This window comes from Equus asinus, chromosome 25 (genome assembly GCF_041296235.1).
Source record: "Equus asinus isolate D_3611 breed Donkey chromosome 25, EquAss-T2T_v2, whole genome shotgun sequence".
NCBI lineage: Eukaryota > Metazoa > Chordata > Mammalia > Perissodactyla > Equidae > Equus > Equus asinus.
The window spans coordinates 40828648-40852127 of record NC_091814.1 but is presented as its reverse complement, the minus strand read 5'-3'; the positions used below and the strand labels follow the sequence as shown (position 1 = coordinate 40852127).

At 43.7% G+C, this 23480-nt stretch overlaps 1 protein-coding gene across 2 annotated transcripts; it reads right to left on the bottom strand.

Annotated features, from left to right (window-relative positions):
• Positions 1-3066: 3066 nt before the first annotated feature.
• On the bottom strand, positions 3067-23164 carry RNASEL (ribonuclease L). 2 transcript variants are annotated; one of them, XM_044757998.2, is made up of 8 exons: positions 23056-23108; positions 22655-22697; positions 19397-21031; positions 15076-15161; positions 13684-13889; positions 12786-12918; positions 9446-9579; positions 3067-8503 (listed from the first exon to the last, which is right to left on the bottom strand). In XM_044757998.2, the coding sequence occupies exons 3-8, from the start codon at positions 20874-20876 to the stop codon at positions 8374-8376; spliced, it is 2169 nt and encodes a 722-aa protein (XP_044613933.2). In that variant the 5' UTR covers positions 20877-21031; positions 22655-22697; positions 23056-23108; the 3' UTR covers positions 3067-8373. The 2 variants fall into 2 exon arrangements, with proteins under 2 accessions (XP_044613933.2, XP_014722217.3); XM_014866731.3 differs by lacking the exon at positions 22655-22697 and having other exon boundaries at positions 23056-23164.
• Between the last annotated feature and the right edge of the window lie 316 nt (positions 23165-23480).

Here is a 23480-nt window from a genome sequence, read left to right as displayed (position 1 = left end):
TTGTAACGGGAGTGTGGGTATTTTTTTATTTCTGATACTCTCATGGTATTACTTATCAAATAATACGAATTACAATACAAATTAAATTTCTCACAAGACACTACTATTAATCTTCTTATAATAAATTTGATTACTCTTATTTAAAAATTGGTTTACGTCTTTTTTTTTTTTTAGATTGGTACCTGAGCTAACATCTGTTGCCAATGCTCTTTTTTTCTTTTTAATTCTTCTCCTCAAAAGCCCCCAGTACATAGATGTGTATTCTAGTTGTAGGTCTGGTTTATGCCTTAAAGTTCAAGTTTATTTTGATTCTGGTTATTTTTGCGCCACCTCATTTATAAATAAATATTTTTAAAAACATGTCACCCAATGTGTCTTGTTTTGATTTTGATTCACTTCCCCTCTAAGAACAGACAAGAATCTAGGCTGAGGAGTGGAAAGCCTCTGGCCTTGACCTGCCTTGCTGCTGGCTGTGTGGCATTGGGCAAAGTACTGAACACGTCTGAGTCTGCGTTGCATCTGTTGGATGAGCATTACAGCACCTCACTTGGGGGCAAGGGCAGGATGGGTGCTCTTCTCACCTTGGGGCTAGGAGAGCTTCACCTGGGAGACCACCATTTGTTTAACCTTCTTGGAAGGAAGATTAACATTTTGATGAGATCCTGAGTCTGACAAAAGTCATTTCCCTCAGACGATCTGATGCCATGTCATGCTCAATCTTAGCCAAGATTTCGACAAAAGGAATCTTTGCTTTTGTGGCCACATGAAAGACAAGCCTTGCAAGCGCCATAACAAATGAGATTGTCCTTACATCACTTCCAGACTCATCACTGTCTACACCATGCATCTACATTTCTACATCACTTTCTACATCTGGTCTAAAAGGCAGGTGAACATGCTGCCAACAAAGAGCCAACAGCTCAGAGGCAGAGAAACAAAGGTGAGGTATTGGGCCCAAGACACTCCTGCCCGTGACATGGACAGGACACTGGGGCAGTCCTAACCAGTACCCTCCAAAACCCAAGATACTCAGGGCCCTGTTGCTGATCAATAATGAACATTTGGCCTGGCTTGTGCCCAACAGGCCTGTCGATCTCAGGCTCAGGCTTTGAAGCAAAGATAAAATCCCCACTCTGCCCTTTCCTTAGTTACACAGGTGTGCATTTCACCTCTTTGAGCCTCAGTTTCCCCATATGCAAAACTAGAATGATGGTATCTGTCTCACAGAGAGCCAAGAATAAAACAAAATATGTGTTTTAAATGTCCAGAACAATGCCTGCCACATAATGATGGCTCAAAAAATACTAGTTGTTATATCATAAATGTAGCTAAAAAATCTGTGTGCACTTAGGTCAGACCTCTTCCCCACAGTTAATTATAGGACAGCGAGTATGCAAGTCCCTCCATGATTGGTTGCAAATATTGTGGATCAGATAGATTATGACACATTCTCCAATTCCTCAGGAAAACAGGCATTTATCATCCTCTTTCAGGCCCTCCTCATTGCCCTAAGTGGGGATTCCACATTAAAAAGGCTACCAGATAAAAGACAACACATTGACCCTGGGTTCTCTGGCTGGCCCCAGGGGACCAGCGGGGCCTCTTCATGGGAATACAGGGCCAGTGGCTCAATTTCTTTCCTTGAGGAGGACTGCTTCCACCGAGGTATTGCCACAATCTTCTAACCTGAAAAGATCCCCTCTCCATAGGCCCCTGTTTCTGAAGGCAGACCCAGCCCCTAGGCCTCTGGGAGAGCAAGGAGGTACTGTGCCATATGCCAGGGTTGCAAAGACTGCTCCTGGTTGGGCAGGTGAGTGGTGATGGAGGGGAGAGCAGGTAAGTGAAGGATCTGAGGGTTCCTTGGGGGCCCATGAGATCAGAAAGAGAAGAGGGAACTGAGGGACACCTGGATATGGTGATGGAAATGGATATCCTGCTCAGAAGACCCAGGACTCTGAGTCTGCCAAACCAGGGGAAGCCTGGTTCAAGAATGTCACTGGCTTGGGGGGCAATAAAGAAAAAGCTTCAACCTAAAGCCCAAAAGAAGGGACTTGGGTCTGCTCAGGGCTCCCAGAAACTGAGAAGGAGCCCTCAGCCACGGCCTTGAGGTTGAAAGGAAACCCATAGGAAATGAGGTAACCTCAAGGATCAGGAGAGGGAGGAACTGGCAACTTGAAGGACTAGGGTTTTCACCACAGTGACAAAACATTCTGGGACAGATAGCAATGCCTTCAGGTCCTCTATGATCAGTGTCCCATTGTCCCCCAACTCACAGTTCTCATCACAGTCAGCCAAGACAACTTTGTTCCTGGGATCTGCCCAAGAGGAAGATATTTATTATAACAGCCAACTGAAGCCCTCTATGTTGTCAGGGAACAGAGGAATGCGGGGCCTATTTGGTCAGGGCACTATGTCCATTTGTGCAAGTGGTGTCCTATTGTGAGCTCTGATTCAGGAACTGCATCTGCTTAATGGAAGGGACATCTCCATCCAACTCACATAGATGTGCCTTACAGATACCATTCCCATCTGCAGATACAGAGTATTATCCTTTTTGGCCTAATTCTTTTGGTTTTTCTTAAAAAAAAAAACCTTCAGACCCAAAGCCTCAGGCCACTTTTTCATCACTTTTCTGTGTCCCTTTTGAGTCAGTGCTTGGTTTAGACACCTAGTAGCCCCTGAACTGCCTTTAGATCCTCACACTTTGTTCCACATCCAAGACAGTCCCATCCTATCCCATCCCATCCCCACCCCAGATCTTGGGACTCTGGTTCCTCTCAAAGCTATAGTCCTGCCACTAGTCTGGTAAAGGCTTTAAGAACTGAAAACAGACATGCTGGGCTAAGACACAGTCATGGGCTGGAATTTGCAATTGGTGTTGACATTATTTTCTAAATTCTCTTAGTCATTGCAAATACATTTAAACAGCAGGAAATAGGGGAAGATAAATCTATGAGGACGTCACTTGCTGCAGCTCTTGGTGGGCAAATCCAGATGAACGCCTCACTTGGAGAGCGCCTGGAGGACCTCCCCCCATCCCCCCACCTCCCACCCCCAGGCTGATCTCCGCCCCTCTGGGCGTGCACTCCAGGTTTCTCTCACAGAGGAGCTAGCAGAACCACAAGGAAACTCTCCTGTTCTCAGAAAAAGAAACTTATTAGCACATTTAGACTCTTAAATAGTTTGGATTTTTTTCTCCCCAGTAGTTTCACAGCCACTTCTCCTTTCTCCCTATACTCCCTCTCAGGGCTTTTAGTATTGTCATCAGCTGACACACAAAGTCATCTGCAGCCAGTATCACCCTGCACTCCTTCCTGATACTTCTATCTAACCAGATATGATGTCTTCCTTTAAATGTGTCAAAACAATCCCGCTTTTTTTTTTTTTTAAGATTTTATTTTTTCCTTTTTCTCCCCAAAGCCCCCCAGTACATAGTTGTATATTCTTTGTTGTGGGTCCTTCTAGTTGTGGCATGTGGGACGCTGCCTCAGCGTGGTTTGATGAGCAGTGCCATGTCCGCGCCCAGGATTCGAACCAACCAAACACTGGGCCGCCTGCAGCGGAGCGCGCGAACTTAACCACTCGGCCACGGGGCCAGCCCCAAAACAATCCCGCTTTTAGTGTGTCCAAACTACACGTCTGGTTTTCCCTCTAAATCTGCTCTTCTCTGTTAATGGCAGCCTCATTCCTCCAATCACTGAGGCCAAAATGCTCACAGTAATCCTGGACCCCTCTCTTTCCCTCACACCCCAACTCACTCGGTCAGCAAGTCCTGTCGCCTCTACCTTCAAAACATGTCCACAGTCCGACTACCTGCAGTCCACCTACTGCTCTTAAACGCAAAGCCACCAGTCTTTCACAAGGTCCTAACTGGTCTCCCTGCCTTTACGCTCCCCTCCCCCGTAGCCTCTTCTCCACAGAGAAGGCAGAATGAGTCTCCTAAAATTTAAGTCACATCATGTCACTCCTCTGCCCACAGTCCACTAGGGGCTTTCCATTTCACTCAGAGTAAAAACCCAAGGCCTCACATTTGCCTTAGGGCCCTCCCAGACTGGTTTCCTGTTTCTTCCTGTCTTCCTTCCTCCTTCCTCTCCCACTCACTCTGTGTATGACATAGCTGCCCTGTTTCTAATTCTCAAACATGCTGCGCATGATCCTGCCTCAGGGCCTTTGAGCCAGCTCTTCCCTCTGCTTGCTTTCCCTCAGATATCCCCAAAGCTTACTCTCTTACTTCCTTCTAGTCTTTGCTTAATCGTCTCCCACTTGATGAGGTCCACCTGACCACCCTATTTAAACTTCACTGACCCTCCCTGACTTCCGATCTCCTTACCCTGCTTCACTTTTCTGCCTCGTTATTGTCACCATTCAGTGCACTATGTCTTTATTGATGCTTATTTCCATCTCCCTCCTCCCTGAATGCCCCATGAGGACAGGGATCTTGAGCTGGTTTGCTCACTGTAGTATTTCTAGTGGTTTGATCGCCCTGGACAGGAAACCGCTGTTCTCTACGTGACTGGTGGGGCGGAACTGCCTCCGTCCTGGACTGCTGGTCTGCGCAAGATTTAACATGAAAGAAACACCAAACTTTTATCTTGCCAAAGTCACTTTCATTCGGTCTTTGTTAAAAGAGCTACTAAGTAAAACTCCACCTGGTTATCTCAATTTTACAGAATCTCAAAAACAAAATCCCACCTAATACTCCAGGTTGAGAGAGTATTTTCAGGAGGAAGAAAGAATAAAAATCTCTGGGTGGGTATTTTTCACTGATTGGGTCTATTCCTTCTGAGGACATGAAATCATTTCAAGATTGTTGTATTCAATTTTCGTAGGCCACTATTAGTGATAAAGTGATGTGCACATACGATTCCTCAAAAACAATAAAAATACATATTATTAACACCTAATCCTGTTAATGGTTCACTGAGCCTCAAAAAACCCAATCCCATATTGTTTCCCACCCACTTCTCTCCTTTTGTTATTACCCTCTCTTGTTCTTAAGCTAAGCAAACAAGCGATAAAGCAATTAAAGCATGGCACAGTAAAAATCACCATGGGGGACATAAGACTTTGCACCATCCTTTTTTTTCTTTGATATTTGTTTCCTGTAGTAGGAGGAGAGAGAAGGAGCATAAGACATTTGCGGCAAGCCTCATCTGTGCTGGGTGATTAACAGCAGCAACAACTGACACGGTATGCCAGGCACAGTGCTGGGCACTTTGGCAATCCTGAGAGCCCCCCAGAAAGAAAAAGGAAAAGATGGATCCCCCAGGATCTCCTTTGGAGCGAGGTTCTGCTGTGCTTTACCCAAGCTTCTTGAAATCTCACTGTCTCCTAAAGTGGAGCACGGAACAGGAAGAAGCTGCCCTAGGAGTCAGCGCTAAGACTGCATGCTCTCCCACGCTGCAGGTCTAGGAGGAACCCCCCCAAAAATCCAATTTGGAAAGCTCTACTCAATTCGAGTGAATTCAAGAAGCATATCCTGTGCACCTAGAACATGCCAGGCACTGTGTGAGGCTCAGACAGAAACAGGTGTAAACGCCACCCACCACTGAATAGAGTAGAGCTGTTGCCTTAAGTGTGAGCAAGCTGGCACCAAAGAAAGTTTCGTCTGGAAACTGAAACTTCAGAGGGAGCTGGGCTGGTGGGAGGAACCATGGACCGTGAGTCCACGAGCCTGACTATATGACTTCTTGGATGTTCTACAGGCCAGGGGGAGTTAAGGACCTAAGGGCTGCTTCTCTTATGGGCAAACACCTTGAAATAATTTGAGAGACACCAGAAAGCATCCAAGTGTCCTTCCCTACCTCCCACCATGACACCTGCAGTCCCACCTTTTAGTTATATTTTATTAGGGCCTAAAGCCTCTTCATTCATTGAAAGACCCATATTAACACGATAGAGCCCCCTAGGAGGGGGAGGATTAACCAAATGCAACAGATTTTATTGAGCAGCTATTCAATGCCAAGCACAACAAAGAAGAAAAATATCCTGGCCTTCTAGATGCTCATATTTTAAAGAAAGGCTTTTAATTACATAATTATAACTCAGTGAGATATTGCAATCATAGAAGCATTTATTTTCCCACTCAATAAGTATTTATTGGAATCTGCTTTGTTCCAGGCACCATGCTAGATATTGGAGATGGATTATAATGGTGAATAAGACAGACCACATCCTTTCTATCATGGAGCTTATGTTCCCATCATCATGAGGAAGAAAGAGACTTTTTTTAATGTGAACAATAAATCTGATAATTTCAGATAGTGATTGGTGCCTTGATGTTATAAAAAATGATAGCTGTGAAACATTTTGGATAAGGAAGGCCATCAAAGGATGAACACTGTAGCTGAGCCTAAAAGATGAAAAGGAACTGCCATGCAAAGATTGGCAGAATAAAACTCCAGGCAGAGGGGACCACAAGAGCCATGGCCTTGAGAAGGATGCCCTTTCTTAAAACTTACCGAGTAATTACTCATTGAACATTTTCTATAGCAGATATCACTATATCTACTTTTGCTCTCAAAAGCGGAAATATCACTTGGAGAAAATCAGACTTTATAAGATGATTCAAAGTTTTATTGACTATGCTTTACAAATAGGCATTTTGATTGACATATCCAGGTACTCACTACAAATCATAAAACCAAAGCTTAATGTTAAAACCTAAATCAATCCTGCTGCTCCCAAAATCTTAAAGAAAACCCTTAAGCTTGTTTCTTCCAGTACTTCTTAACTTCATTCCGTAACATCCACTTTAGACTACCTCTTCTTCAGGAATGCCTAAGATACGGTTTTTTCCCAGCTCTTCCCATTACAAAGCTCCACCTTAACCACCACAGTGAGGGTAATGGAAAGAACATTAGACTTAAGCCCAAAAAATCTGTTCAAATCAAGAGAGTGACACCTCCTAGTTATGTATTAGAGTCAACCAACATGTCTCTAACCTTAGATTCCTCATCTGCAAAATGAGGATGATGACACACACCTTACGGGATTGTTTTTAAAACTAAAAGAGATACGCAGGTGTAATTTATAAATTATAAATGACCATGAAAATATAAGGTACCATTATTACTCATCTATGAAGATGGTTCATTTATTATTCAATGAATATTTATTGAACATTACCGTGGGGCAGACAATTTACTAGGCAGTAATGACACAAATCAAAAAAATATATATTATTGGCCCTCAGGAGCTTAGATTCCAGTGGGGAAAAAGCACACTCAAGGTGGAGAGAGGCGTGCTCTGATGTGGCTAGGGGTGCTAGGGAGCCAGAAAGAGGACTCACACTGGGGTGTGGAAAGTGAGAGTGGTCAGATCAATTCCTGAGGAGGTGACACTGGAACTGTCTCACTACAGATCCAAAAGCAAGAAAACAAATCTGAGTCACTCCTCCATGAGATGGTCCGCACACTCCAGGGTCCCGGGCCCCAAGCCAGTTCAAAAGAGTCCCAGCCTCTCAAGGCAGAGTTTCTCAACCTCAGTACCACTGATATTTTAGGCTGGATAATTCGGGAGGTGCAGGGTATGTGCTATCCTGGGCATTGTAGAATGTTTGGCAGCATCCCTGACCTCTACCTACTAGATGCCAGTAACAACCCCCTACCTCCCAGCTTTGACAACCAGAAACATCTCCAGACACTACCAAATGGCCCTGAGGGGCAAAACTGCCCACAGTTAAGAACTATTGCCTTAAGGTCATAGAAAACCAGTGCAAGTGGTTCTAGAAGGAATGGAATTCATACAAGTATTACATGCTCAACAAATATTGAATGAATAAATGAATGAGCCACCCAGAGCCCCTTTGGCATTCCTTTTGGGTCTCATCCAGAAGAGCCCTGGGATAGTAACTAAGTTCTAAGGTGCCCAAGTAAGAGGTAACAATACCACCATATCCCTTTACACAGTGCTCTGTACAGGTTGTATGATCTTGGGCAAGTAGTTCAAACTCTCCGAGTCTCAGGTTTGTCAGTTCTTATATGGGGACATCAACCCTATCTTGCACGGTCATTGTGAGAATTACATGAGATAACTGATGTGAAACACATAGCCTTAGAGGTCTAGGCACCCACTCCTTTGGTGCAATTGACAAGAGGAATCGGCAGAATGCGCTTCCAGCTCCCGCCACTAAGTTTTACCCTTAAAAAGAACTAGAGTAATTGGAGCATATACTTTTTTTGTCATAAACATGTGGGAAACGCCAACCATTGTACCAGGAACTGACATATCAGCCATTCAACTCATTCCTTACAAGCAACCAGGTTAGTTAAGAGGCCCAGAGAGTTGTGAATTGCCCAGGATTATACAAGGCTCGGTCAGCACTCAGCCACACTCAGGTGCTGGACACCTCTGCCTCCATCACACCAAGGCTTATTTGGATTGTGTGTTTGGAAAATGCTTTCTGTATTCTGTGTTCTGTAGTTTTGTATAGACATAGATGACCAGATCAGGAAACTTCTTCTGAAAATACTGGGAAGGTATTCCAATTTTCGACTTCATCCTGAAAGGAACATAAATATTTTGGCATGCTTGCCTCAAATTCTTCTCCCCCCACACCCCACAGCACCTGGTTCCAGAGATCTCTTTGCTCCCCTGGTTTCTATGGCAAAACGAATACGGACTTTGGAATCTGAGAGCAAGGTTCATCGCCTGACTCTTCAACTAACGATGCAAACTTTGGCAACTTAATTTTTGTGAACCTTGGTTTTATCACCCATAAAATGGAGATAATACAATTCCACAATCCCTCATCCACAATTCCAAAATCCAAAAGAGCCCTGGAAACTGCAAGTTTTTTGTGAATTTGCACCTAACATTTTTGGCAACAAAAGCTGATTTAACTAACATGGGGCTACGTCCAGACTTTTATAACGCTATATTCACTTCACCCAGCTGCCCAGTCCCCTGTGTTTCTTCACACAAGGGAGTCACTAGCATTCTGTTCAAAGCGGCCTCAGGATAAGCTAAAAAGGAAGATGAGGGGCCGGCCCTGTGGGCAAGTGGTTAAGTTTGCACACTCCACTTTGGCGGCCCGGGGTTCACCGGTTCAGATCCTGGGCACAGACCTAGCACTGCTCATCAAGCCATGCTGAGGTGGCATCCCACATAGAAGAACTAGAAGGACCTACAACTAGAATATACAACTATGCACTGGGGAGCTTTGGGGAGAAGAAGAAAAAAGAGGAAGATTGGCAACAGATGTTAGCTCAGGGCCAATCTTAAAAAAAAAAGAAAAAAGGAAGATGAGACCCTGCTGAGCGTGTCCATGGTTCATTGTAAGACCCTTGTGATGGTCCTTTTCTGAACAAGGGGGAGGAATTACTTTTCTTTCATCAGAATAAATTTTGTTCTTCCCATCAAATAGCAGATATAAATTTAGAATTGGATTTTTAAAATCATTCTCATCTCATATATAACTTACAGGAACGAAAACAATACTTACTCTTTATTCTTTTCCTCATCAATGTGTTCTCCCAAATTCCGGATGAACTTTAGCAGATCACCCACTGTGTCCTGATAGAAATTGCCATTTTTTTCATAAAATTTATTCATCTGTCGCATAACACAGCTGTCAATCTAAAAAGCAAAACATTACGCAAAAATGTAGGAGCAACACAAAATAAATCCTGATGGAATGTTACTGCAAAAAGGCAAAATACAAATTTGAATATATGCTAAAATTACCACCAATTAATAAAACAAATTAATAGAAAGAAAAGACTGGAAGTGAAGACGATACACCAAACTGCTAACTGTAGTTGTGTATGGATGTGGGATTATAAGTAACTTTAAATTTGTGTATCTGTTTCCCAAGAGAATTGTTTTTATAAGAAATTAAATATATTAAAACATGGTTTAGAAAATCTTTGGCTACTATACTAGGAAATTTGCTTATTGTAATATACAGTATTTTTATCCTCATGGCCACCCTTCCAAACTCGTACTTGATTGATTTCATCCTTTTTTTAAAATTTTCTTTTAAGATTGGCACCTGAGCTAACATCTGTTGCCAATCTTCCTCTTTTTTTTTTGTTTTTTCTTCTTCTTCTCCCTAAAGCCCCCCAGTATATAGTTGTATATTCTAGCTGTAGGTCCTTCTGGCTGTGCTATGTGGGACACCACCTCAGCATGGCCTGATGAGCCGTGCCATGTCCACGCCCAGGATCCAAACCAGTGAAACCCCTGGCCACAGAGGCAGAGTGTGTGAACTTAACCACTGAGCCACAGGGCCAGCCCCTGCATTTCCTCCTCAAAGATGGTTGTCCAAACTGAAACCAGGCCTGGTAGCCATTGCCAAAGTGAGCTGGTTGTTTTTTGTTTTATTTTGTTTTTAATTATACCTCCAAAGGTTACATGTCTCTTGTTGCCTCCAGGTGTCCCAGGGCAACTTCTCTCATATAAGTGCCTTCCCTCTTTGTGCGTGCACCCTTGTAGATGGCTCTCATAGTTAGTAAGAGTTTGGAGTAAAAGAACAAAATGCTACAACCATGAAGCCAAAGGGTCCCTTAGGAAGAGTAACTGGTGACTAGACCAACACTAGTGAAGACCTGCTGAGCCTGCCTGAGTGTACGCTGTGCAGAGCACATGTGAGAAATGCCAAGCAACACACAGGTGGCAGGACGGGGCAGCTGATGGAGAGAAGGCAGGAGTATATGCTGGAGGACTTGGGCTCTGGACCTGTGCTGCCAAAAGCTGGTAGTGATACCGACCCTGATATCAGTTTCCCCACATTAAACCCAGCATACATGGGGTTAAAACCAAAACACTCATTCCCTGCTTACTCTCTGGCTTCCTGGCTCCAGAATCCACTATTCTCCATGGAGAAAGACACTGTCAAGGACAAGCACCTGGACTATTTCCTCCCGCAAAGAGATATGGGCTGGGGGAAAGCTGCTGACCAGCAAGGTCAGAGGCTTCCTCCTCTCTGCAAGTGTCTCAAGGCCAAAGACAGGCTGGTGGGAAAGCTCCGACCAGCTAAAACCCCAAATAAAAACCCTTCCTTTTAGCTTTTCAAGGAGTTTGGGATTTGAGTGTTAGCTGCCCTCTCTCCTTGCTCAGCGCTGTGCAAAAATAAAGTTCCTACTTTCTTCCATTACACCCGGTGTCAGAGCTTGGCTTGCTGCGCAACGGGTGAGTGAACTCACTCCGGGTTCGGTAACAGTAGTACAGCTGTGAACATGGGCCAGTCACTAAAATCAACAGGAAAACCAAGCCTAAAATGGAAACTAAAACATAAGAATTAAAGTCAATCAAAATTCAAAATAAGTCAATGAAGAATCACTGAATTGGGAAACGAAAGAACAGAATTCTCTTCCCAGCTCTGCCAATCTCTGACTTTCCAGTTCTATTTTGGGTTCCACCTCTGAGCCTCAATTTCCTCAGCAATTAAACGAGATGGTGGACTTGAGGGCATCATAGCTTTTCGCAGTGAGTGGCTTTAGCAGATGGCCTCTTCAGCCAGACTGCCCAGCTTCAAATCCTGCCTCAACCCTTCCTGGTTCTGTGCCTTTCGAAAAATTATTTGCCTGTGCCTCAGTTTGCCCATCTGCAAAATGGAGATAATGGCCTCAGACGTTGTTTCAAGGATTAAGTGTGGTACCTCACCTAAGTCTTGAGAACTATAGCGGCCATATAGTCAGCACTACATAATCATTAGCGATTACTATCATCTGCTCTGGTTTCAAATTTCTCTGATTCTACAAGTTTAAGTTTAAGCTGAAGTTTTATAGACATTCATTAGCAAAGAGTCATGGCACACCTACTCCATGCCAGGAATACAACAACAAACCAGAGAAGGGACGGTCTCTACCCTCATGGAACTTACAGGGTAGCAAGAAAGACATTAAGCCAACAATTGTGAGTTTGACGTGTAGTCTAGAGACAAGTGAAAGAAGGAAAACAAAATGAGACCCAGAAACAAAAAGGTATGGGAGAAGCACAGTCCTAAATCAGGCCTAAGAGAGGGAAGCTGTTGGTCTCAAAGACCTGAAGATTACAGATTCTCCCATAGTGCTTTGCATGTGTCTCTGGGGCACCCAGCAGGTATCACACAGCCATCGTTTCTGTGGGTCTCTGGGCCCCACATGGACCATGCCGTACTCTGCTTTGTATATCCATGGCCTCGCATGGGCCTAGCACATAACTGGTAGTTAATACATGTCTGCCAATTGATAATAACGAAAAGTTGTGATAGTACTGACTAGATCTAGATGGTGGTTCATTTTTTATCTTCCACCATATTTAGTTCAAGTTAAGTGGACCTTTCCTTGAAGAAGAGGAATTTGAAGGATGATCTTTTTGTGTAGTCTGTCTTCTCAGGCAGAATGTAGGAGTGTACGTGGATCCTCGGAGCTGGGCTGCTCACAGGCAGCGGAGACAGCGAGTCTCTGCCCGGACTGAAACACCTCACAGCGGAGTGCCTCCTTTGGGTTAAAAGCTCTATTTAATCAGCTGCTCTTGTCACACTGGTAATAGGATTATTAGCCACGCCGCTCTCAGAAAACAAGGTTTGAGGGAAAGAGCCAGAGAAAAGGAAAAAGCTTATGGGACGGGACAAAGCCACCCTAAAGAGGAGACTAGATGAGAGGTTGTTCGGAGGACCTGGCTTCTGAAAGAGAGAGCAGAGACCCAAAAGTTCAGGGATGGGAAGGAAGCGAAGGAAAACCCCCTCTCTCACCTCTTGGTAGGGCCAGGCCAATAGAATTTGAGAAGTTAGAAAACCTACCACATTACACAGATTCTTATCCCTGGAATAACTCCCAGAGCAGAGGAATTGTTCATACCTTACTAGTCCACTGGACAAAACTTCTGGAATGTTCAGACTTTCCAAGTTCGAGTAGTTGGAGGATGTTACTCTTAGTTTTTCGCGTTTTGATGTCGGATTCATTTCCTATATTCCTAAGAGTCCTATAGCGGCTGAAGATGAGAGAATTAACATGGTCATTCCCACTCTTTCCAGAAAAAGAAAACAGTTAGATTTTGGGTTTTGATAAAAGTAGTAAAACCACTTCTCTAAAAATTCTGCATGATGGGAGGAGCAGGTTTCTCTTCTCTCTTTTTCTATTCTTCAGAAGAGAAAACCAGAATCCAGAGAGGTTAAGTCACCACTCCAAGGACACACAGCCAGGAAATGCCAAGCTGAGAGGAAAGCCTGGGTCTGCTGATCCCCCTGCCCACACCACCTCCCCCTGATGGTTAATGTTGTGTGTTAACTTGACTGGCCGCAGATTAAACATTATTCTGGGTGTGTCTGTGAGCGTGTTACCAGATGTCCTTAGCATTTGAATCAGCTGACTCAGCAAAGCCTGACGCGAGTGGGTGGCAGGCAATCATTGAGGGCCTGAGTAGAACAAAAGGTGGAATTGGCCCCTTCCTGCCTGACGGCTTCAGCTGGGCCATCAGTCTTCTCTGGACCTCAGCTCTCCTGCTTCTCAGGCCTTCAGACCCTCACTAGAATCTACATCATCAGCTCCCCTGGGTCTCAGGCCTTTTGATTTGGACTAAATTACACCATTGCCTTTCCCGGGTCTCCAGCTTGCGCACAGCAGATCGTGGAACTTCTCAGCCTCAATACTGCATGAGCCATTTCCTCATAATAAATATCAATACATAAGAACCCTGACTAATACACTCACTGTCTCCATTCTGGAGGCCCCTAAGGTGCACTCAAGTTTTACTTACCTCTCCCAACTCCAAAAGAAGGGATGACCCAGCAGGCCACTCAGATGGTCCTTCACATTTTTCCCAGGGTCCAACAGTTGACAAATGAGGTCCCGAGCATCCTCATCTGGAGAAAGTTGAATCACCTCTTCATTACTCTTAGTCTTCAGCTTCTCAAAAGGGGTGTCTCCCTTCCTTACCACATATAGGACCAGCAGTCCAAGGGCCTGCACAAAAGCCACAAATGAAGCCAAAGGTGCTTACCCACTCTATCTGGGTGACCTTAGAGGGTGTGGTGCAGGCTACGAGCAAATGGAAAATGGGAGGAATCTCGAGGAGTCCACAGGGGAAGAAAAGACATAGGTTTGTGCATTGAGAACTCTTCAAGGCAATACGTGATCCCCACAGTTTCGGTTTATAAGGAGCAAAAGATAATTCTGGGCCAAACTTGGCAGGAAAGACTGCTTACAGGAAGAAGTTTTTGAGATGGACCTTAAAGTATAGATAGAATTTAGATAAACTGGGAAAAGGGAAAACGATTTTTGAAACACAAGGGGAATGCCAGGAATCTGGCTGGGAATTGGGACTTTGGGTGGGGGCTATGACAGGTAGCAGATAAAGGAGCCAGTTCAGGTCCAGCGGGACACAGTAACGGCCCCAGGAGGTAGGCCACGGCAGGGAGGAAAGGCTGAGAAGGAGGCCAACATAGGAACTCCTGTACCACGCAAGACACCAGTCAGGGAAGGAGCTGAAATCGGGAGCCGTGGAACCACAAAGCTTGGACAGGGATGCAGAGCTCTTGCTCACTGGGTTGAAAGTTCAACAGCCTGGGGAACTCTCCAGAGAGATCTGCTCCCCCAGGGTCGGAACCGCTCTGGGAGCTTTGGCTGCAGAGGCCAGGCTCTGTCTCTTCCCAGGAGAAACAGTTATTTCAGGGTCTTAACCTTTTGGACCAGGCTTAGTCTCTTTGGAGCTATGGATCGAGCCCATCCCTCCCAGGTGTCTCAGAGGGCTTAGTGTCTGCCCTCTTCAGAGTTTGAATGGAGTGGGCGAAAAAAGTCTCATTTACCTTGTCATTAAGCAGAAAATACCTCCCGCAGGAATTTTGGAGGTATTTTGGAGATACCTCTTGGAGGTGATTCTAGAAGAGGTGCAGCATGCGCAATTTATTTGGAAGGAAGAAATCCAAAGAGACACAGAAAGGAGCCACAGCGACAAGCAACTCCACACCAACCCAGAGAATCACCATTGTCTGCAAGGGAAGGAGGTCCGTGAGCAAGACCAGGGGAAGGCCTTGAGAGGTCTTTCCTTCCTAGATAAAATAGGAGCAGCCTCTCATTGGCCATAGCAAATAAGGTAACGAAAACGTAAGGAAGCAGGAAAACGGAAAAGTCCATTGACTGTAGAAATTACCTCCAGATCTCTCTTGATTTCCTGTGGCTCTCCAGACAGCTTGATACTTTTATCAAAATCTGCCAGGCAAACAGCTTTCTTGGAATCTAAGGGACAGTTTGTAGAGCTGCATTAAAAATCCTCATCCTCCATGTTGTGAGTAATTAATTTAAACAAGTACGTAACGCAATGTGCAATCCATCATCTCTGAAGAAGGCAATAATAAAGTTTCTATCTGCATTGCTGTTTACTCCTCAAAACACTGTCCTTTGCACTGTGTCGTTTGACCTATTAGGTATCTGCCAAGAGCAGGACTTACATTTTACTTTTTCCAGGTCAGCGGGTCGGGACAGATGAGAATAAATTTAACCAGCTCCCCAGTCATGCAATTCCTAGGAGTGAGGAGCACAGATTTATAAAGGAGCTGCTGGTAGGGGTTATGGCTACAGCCTATGGCTAAAGAACAATTAACCAACAAGGCTCCAAATCCCAGAATGCCTAAGCAGAGCGCTCCATCAAATTGAGCCCACTAGCCACAGCCCACCATGACATTGTAATCACTTATCATGGGTCAACCACACGCTTGTAATGAGTCACTGCCTCCTTGCCCGCTTCAGAATCTTTCTCTCTTGAAGGAAGCCACTGAGTCCTTAGAAAAAAGGGATGCATGGATGAGAGAGGTCAGGAACAAGATGAAAGGAGGGCAAATCAGTGATTTGTCCTCGAAGAGGTGGCTCCTGCCTTTGGCTTGAAGGAGTCTGAGAAAGAACGCTGGGTATCCCCAGGTAGGATGATGGCCAGCGCAGTTGTGTGCTTCTCAAACCCCTTTTATTCTGAACTGAGACATCAACGTTGTGTGGAAACCCAGAATCTAACAAAAAGTAGCCCATCAAATTATTCAACAAGAGTTTAATGAGGGGAAAAACGATGGTGAAGGAGAACACAGTCCCAGACCTACAGGGTGTAGTGTCTCTGGACGAGAAGACTGATACTAAATGAATAATTACACAGATGAACATAAAATTAATCGCCATTTTGAAAATGCTAGCCAAAGTGCAGGATCCTCTGAAAGTGTATTATAAGAAGAGCTCCATGGCTGTGTGTGGGGGAGAAGTCTTCTTCAAGGAAGAGAGACTTAGATGGAAAAGATCTAGAATTCAGGTAAGTGAGTGAAGCAAATAATGGACGGGAGACAGAATTCCAGGTAGGAATTCCCAAGACAGAAAGGAACCTGGAGAATTCTGCGCTGACAGAAAGAAGGCCCAAGGGCTAGAGAGGAGGGATGAAGTCAGAAGGTGGCCTGCAATGAGGATCAAGCAGCGAAGGGGCACAGATTAAAAATCATGGGTTATCTTCCGTTATTTGAACCAATAAATTCCTTTCACTTGCTTAAGCCACTTTTGAAGTGAGTTTTCTGCTACTTAAATTTGAAAGTGTCTAATGGAACACTTCACATCTCTTCTAAGACTTGATTTTTTTTACAGGCCCCAATTTTTTATTTTTAGATTCAACAGACATTGTTAAAGTGCTATAAAATTTTTTAAATGCTTATGCTTAGTGTCCTGTCTTATGTAATCACAGACATTAACAAACAGTTGATGGGCAGAGCTAGGACGAAACCTGCCTGCTTCATCCTGCTCTCAACCACTCAAGAAGCTCAGTCCCCTTTTCCTTCACTCTGCTTGTCATCTTCACTCCCACCACAGAGATATCATCTAGGATTAAGATTTTTTTAATTTTAATTTTTTAAAAAACAATACATGTTTAGCTTACTTAAAAAAATTATTTCTTTGTTCATTTTTGCCCCTGAAAAGTCTGTTTTCTCCCAGGCTCTTTCTCTCCTTCCTTACACATATCCTCCAGCAATTCTTTCATATAGGGTCTGTGGGTAGAAAGTTTTCCTGAATCCTTAAATACTTTAAAAAATGTATTTATTTTGAATCACATGTGAACAAAAATAATTTGACTGTTATGTTAGTCGGTGCCAGCTGCTATATCAAATTACCATCAACTGGGTGAGTCAGAAAACAGAAATTTATTTCTCATAGTTCTGGAAGTTGGAAGTCCAAGATCAGGGTGTTGGCAGGTTCAGGTTCTAGGTGAGGGCTCTCTTCCTGGTTTACAAACAGGTGTGACCTTACGTGGCAGAAAGACAGCTAGCTAGCCCTACGACCTCTTCTTATAAGGGCACTAATCCCACCAAAGCAACTTGAGAAAGAAGAATGAAGCTGGAGTCATCACACTTCCAGATTTCTAACTATGTTACAAAGCTATAGTAATCAAAACAGTACAGTACTGGCATAAAACCTGACATATAGACCATTGGTACGGAATCGAGAGCCCAGAAATAAACCCACATATATACAGTCAACCAATAAGGGAGCCAAGAATACTCAACGGGGAAAAGACAGTCTCTTCAAAACATGATATTAGGAAAACTGGATAGTCACATGCAAAAGAGTGAAACTGAACCCTTATCTTCCACCACTCACAGAAATTAATTCAAAAAGGATTAAAGACTTAAATGTAAGACCTGAACTGTAAAACTCCTAGAAGAAAACATAGGGAAAAATTTCTTTGACATTGGTCTTGGCAATGATTTTTTGGATATGACACCAAAAGTGCAAGCAACAAAGTGAAAATAAAAAAGTGGGGCTACATCAAACTGAAAAATCTTCTGCACAGCAAAAGAAATGACCAACAAAATGAAAAGGCAACCTATGGGATGGAAAAAAAAATTTGCAAATCATATATCTGATATGGGGTTAATATCCAAATATATAAGAAATTCATACAACTCAATAGCAAAAAAACAAATACTTTGATTAAAAAACAGGCAAAGGATCTGAATAGACATTTTTCCAATGCAGACAGAAAAATGGCCAACAGGTACGTGAAAAGGTGCTCAACAGCTCTACTTATCAGGGAAACTCAAATCAAAACTACAGTGTGATATTACCTCACACCTGTTAGAATATTTATTATCAAAAAGACAAGAAATAAGTGTTGGCAAGGATGTGGAGAAAAGGGGACTGCGTACTGTTAATGGGAATATAAATTGGTACAGCCACTATGGAAAACATAATGGAGGTTCCTTAAAATATTAAAAATTAAACTACCATATAATCCAGCAATCCCACTTCTGGGTATATATCCAAAGGAAATGAACTCACTATCTTGAAGAGATCTCTGCACCTGCAGGTTCATTGCAGCATTATTTACAAAAGCCAAGTCATAGAAACAACCTAAGTGTCTTTCAATGGATTAATGGATAAAGAAAATGTGACATATATATATATACACACATACAGAATGGAATATTATTCAGTCATAAAAAAAATCCTGCCATTTATGACAACATGGATGACACTTGAAGGCAATTATGCTAAGTTGAGTAAGTCAGGCAGAGAAACAAATACTATATGATCTCACTTCTTATATGTGGAATCTAAAAAAACTGAACTCATAAAAACAGAGAGTAGATGGGTGGTGGCCACTGTGGGGGTGGGGGTGGGGCAAACAGCTGAAAGTCAAAGGGTACAAACTTCCTGTTACAAGATGAGTAAGTTCTGGGGACCTAATGAGCAGCACGGTGACTAGAGTTAACAATACTGTCTTGTATACTTGAAAGCTGCTAAGAGAGTAAATCTTCAAAGCTCTCACTACACGCACACACAATGGTAACTATGTGAGGTGACAGATGTGTTCACTAATCATATTGTGGTAATCAATCTGAAATATGTATGTATATAAAACCACATTCTACACCTTAAACTTAGATGATGTCCATTTTATCTCAATAAAGCTGCTAGCTTAAAAAGTAAAAAAAAAACTAAAATAAAGCTGTTAGTTTAAAAAAATTTAAAAAAATTATTTCTGATTGTGGGGAAAAAAGGCACTAATCTCATTCATGAGGGCTCCACCCTAAGTGACCTAATCACTTCCCAAAGGCCCCACCTCCAAATGCTACCACACTGGGATTAGGGTTTCAACATATGAATTTGGGGGGAACACAAATATTTGGTCCGTTGCATTTCTCTTCAGCTCTTTCTTTTTGTTCTACAAATGCAAATTTCTAGAGCTGGCTCCATCCAGGACATGGCTTCATATTTGTATTTGCCATGGGCAATATAAAACTAGCCTGGCATTCTGTTGGCATCTGTGACTTCCATGTGGAGTAAAGGTTTTAACCGGCAGCACTGCACTGTAATTACAAATTTGTTGCGTTAATCCTCAAACTGAATAACTTACCTTTGCTCTAGGTCTTTCCTATCTGCAATGAAAATCTTTTCCTTTTGTAAATAATGACTTTACAATTTCTAAGAGAAGACTGGGGACTCACCTATTAAGATGTTTTGTGGCTGCAGATCCTGGTGAGAGTATCCACACGAATGGTGGAGTTCTTCGACAGCCTTAAATATAGATAAGAGGACGTTTCGGGCAAATTCACCTTCCTCATTTTCCACAGCCTCTTCTCTGTGATGGGCCAAGAGCTCCTCCAGTGTCCACTCACAGAGGGCAAGGCATACGTACAGACAGCCGCCGTGGCTCTCACACCCGTAGAATGTCACCAAGCTACTGCGGACTCGGCTGCTCTGCAGACAGGAGACCTCCCTTTGTCCACGTGCGCTGCCTTCATAGAATCGCTTCACAGCTACCTCTTGCTCCTCATAGAACCCCAGGTAGATGCCCCCTTCAGAAGTGTCAGCAATTTTATATTCTTCATCAATAAAGATCTTGAGTTTGCCAATCATAGGGCGGTACATCCTGTGGAGATGTTTCAGGGCTGTCCCCCAACGTGAGCTCTGAGGCTCCCAGTCATCAGCAGGAGGGTGAAAATCTTCACTGGCTCCATGACGGAGAAGAAAGTCTACAAGGGAACTGTCGTAATTACGCCTCGCTATCATAACAAGATCCCCACAATCTGTGCTGGCTCCTTTGTTGCACAGCAACTGGGCAATTTCCTTCAGTTTGAGTTGGACAGCAAACAGCAGTGCTGTTTTGCCCTCACGGTCTGTGTCATTAATCTCTATACGTTCTTGTTCCAGAAGCATCGACACCAGACCCAAGTGCTTCTTTTCCACTGCCAGGATCAGGGGCGTCTTCCCTTCTTCTCCTCTCACATTGACATCAGCCTCATGGTCCAGCAGAAGGCGAGTAATGACCTCCACATTACTATTATCCGGGTTCCGAAGAGCATGGAACAAAGCATTTCTGCCCATATTGTCACGGACATTGACATCTGCCCCCATCTCATCAAGGAGGATCTTCAAGACCTCTACATGTCCGTTTTCAGCAGCATCCATGAGAGCTGTGGCCCCTCCCTTCCTAAGCTTCTCTTGATCCTTCTTTGCCTTTCGACTCAAATTCACCGTTGCTCCATTCTCATACAAGAATCTTAATGCTTCCACGTGACCCTTCCCAGCAGCTTCCATGAAAGCTGTGAAGCCATTAGAATCACACTCATTGACATCTGCTCCTTTAGAAAGGAAAAGTTGGAGCAGCTTCACATTTCCCATGATCCCAGCCACGATGAAGGGAGTGGCCCCATTCCTCTTCCTCAGGCAAGGGTCAGCGCCATGATGAAGCAGAAGCTCCACAAGGCCCTCCCTGTAATTCTGCACCGCATTATGCAAAGGTGCCCAGCCTCCTTCCTCTTCCTGGAAATTGACATCAGCTCCTCCTTCCAGCAATTGCTGGACCTGCTCCATATCGCCTTTTTTAACAGCTTCAATCAACAAATGATTGTCTTTCATGGAAACCCTCCCATTGCTGGAGGGTGTGGGTCTCCCCTGAGGGTTGTTATGGCTCTTGGTCTCCATGATGGTAAATACCACTGGCTACAACTTTTAGCCTTTTCTTTGAGAAAATGAAAACTTATCTCCTTGGCACTTGATCAGAGAGACATACAGCTCTTAGAAATTCCTGTAGGGCAAACAAGGAAGGACAACACTCTTGGAGTCTTCTGACTTCCCACCTGGGGATGAGAGAAGTACTTTGTAACTTTATAATAGCGAGAAAACATCTGAATTAGTGAAACTAATTTTACTAGCAACTTTTTCAAAATACATCTACTTATTTATTACAGAACTTTTTTATTATAGAGTATTACAAACATACATAAATTAAAAATAAGAAAATTATTAATCTATAGCCCACTGCCCAGAAACAAACATTTCAATATTTTAGTATATTTCCACAGATTTTTTTTTTTTGAAGCAACTGTTTTCTTTTTTTTTTTCAAAGATTGGCACCTGAGCTAACAACTGCTGCCAATCTTCTTTTTTTTTTTTTCTGCTTTGCTTTGTCTTCCCAAACCCCCCGTACACAGTCGTATATCATAGTTGCAGGTCCTTCTAGTTGTGGGATGTGGGACGCCACCTCAACGTGGCCTGATGAGCAGTGCCATGTCTGCGCCCAGGATCCAAACCCTGGGCTGCCGCAGTGGAGCGCGTGAACTTAACCACTTGGCCACGGAGCCTGCCCCTTTCTATAGATTTTTAAAGAATAGTTGGGATTATGCTAGGTAAGTAACTTTGTATCCTTCTTCCTCTCATTTAATGCCACAGTATAAATAATTTCATGTGTTATTACAAAGTCTTTTAAAACATTTTTAACGGCTGTGTAATATGCCATCATACAGTTGTTTCATCTCCCTACTACTGAGCAGTTCTTAGATAAGATTTTGTAATTAGAGTTTTTTAACCATTCTAAATAACATTGCAGCAAATTTCGCTTATTTTAGCTTATTTTCTTATGATGGAGCTTATGACAGATTTCAAAAACTTGACTGGTCACAGCATATGATCAATTTTAGGATTCTCAAATCTATAATAGTAAAACTCTTTCAATGTCTTTAAATACACTCTGACTAGAAGTAGATGGCCTCTTTAAAAAAAAACAAAACAAAAAATTTAAAAATCCAGAAACTTCATTTAATAGTAAAAAATGTGTTTTTGTCAATGTGCATTACTTGTACCCCAGGAAGGCTCATAGCTCACGGTGTTCCCTCGCGCTGTGCAGGCTTCTCTGTGCACGGTGTGCTCCTCTTCCAAGCAGGATAAAGTAGTTAAGGAGCTGAGACTCGCACCTTAGCAAGATCTAAGTTTGAGCCCCTGATTGGGTAACTGCAGGCTGTCACTTCCTAATTGTGTAACCTTAGATTATTGTCTCAATTTTCTGTTCCCTGAAATGGAGGCAACAATAAATGCGGTCACGCATATAAAGTGCATTAAAGAGGGCGGAGTGGCAAAAATAAGGCATTCAATAAATGGTAGAGATAATTATGTCCCTTCGTGAAAAACTTTTTTAACAAATCCTATTCTCCCCATCCATGTGCATATACCTACTAGACAAACAGGGAACCTGAGGATGTCCCTTTAGTCCAACTGCCCTCAATCAGATCCGAGCGATTTAGATCCAATTCAAGCATCAGACAACACCAAACTGTTACCTGAATATTTATATAACTGCATCTGCTACGATGCAACATATGCTGCAATTCACAAAGCAACCATTTTTTAGCAATCTCACCACTCAGTCCGTCTCAAAGGTCCCACCCCCACAGGTCTAATCAATTGTGCTACAAGCACACACTCACCCAGCAATGAAATCTTTGAGCCAAATGTTTGCGCGGACCCTTCCTGTTACAACGGATGTGAGATGGGCCGGTATAAAGAAAGGAGCAGAGAAGGGAAGAAAGTCAAAAGACACCCCACCAAAAGCACTGCAATGGATGAGTCCTGGTTTCAGTTTCGTTTTCTCCAGGTGCCCAGAGTGTCTGATACATGGAGACGACTTGAATGAATGATGTGTAGATTGTGGCAGAACCTGGGAGTTCTCAGGAGGGCTCAGGACCGAAAAGCCCGCTGGGGCTGGCCAGCCGGCTCTGCTCCCCAACCCCTCCTTCCGCTCCCCAGCCCCACACCCCTTTCAGCTGCGTTCCCCTAAAGCCCAACGAATCCCTGAAAGAACCAGCTCTCTTCCTTCTGCCCATCTTACCTTCTAAACTCAGAAGACTCCGCAGGTATGCCTTTGGCAACATCTAGTGTTTAAATACTGTTGCCCGCGGAGAATCACTTCCTTCTGGGGCCGTCACCGAGCCAGCGGGGCGGAGCCAAGCGAGGACGGAGAAGGGAGATGAGCGAGGTAAAAGGGTGCACGCCCGCACTCTGGCAGGCGTAAGCCCGCAAGCCAGAGCACCTAACTCTTTTAACCCCTCTAGAGGAAAGTAGTGGCTCCTCTCTGACCGCTGATGACAGACATGCAAGATCGTGCTGCTCATCTTTCAGCCTTTCAGATCGCAGCAGCCAGCTCCATCCTTAACACGTTATTCCAAATCCCCTATCTTCTTAAGGGAAATGAATGGTAAATAAACATTTATTGAGCACGACTGGATGCCCGGCACTATACTCATTGCTTCACAA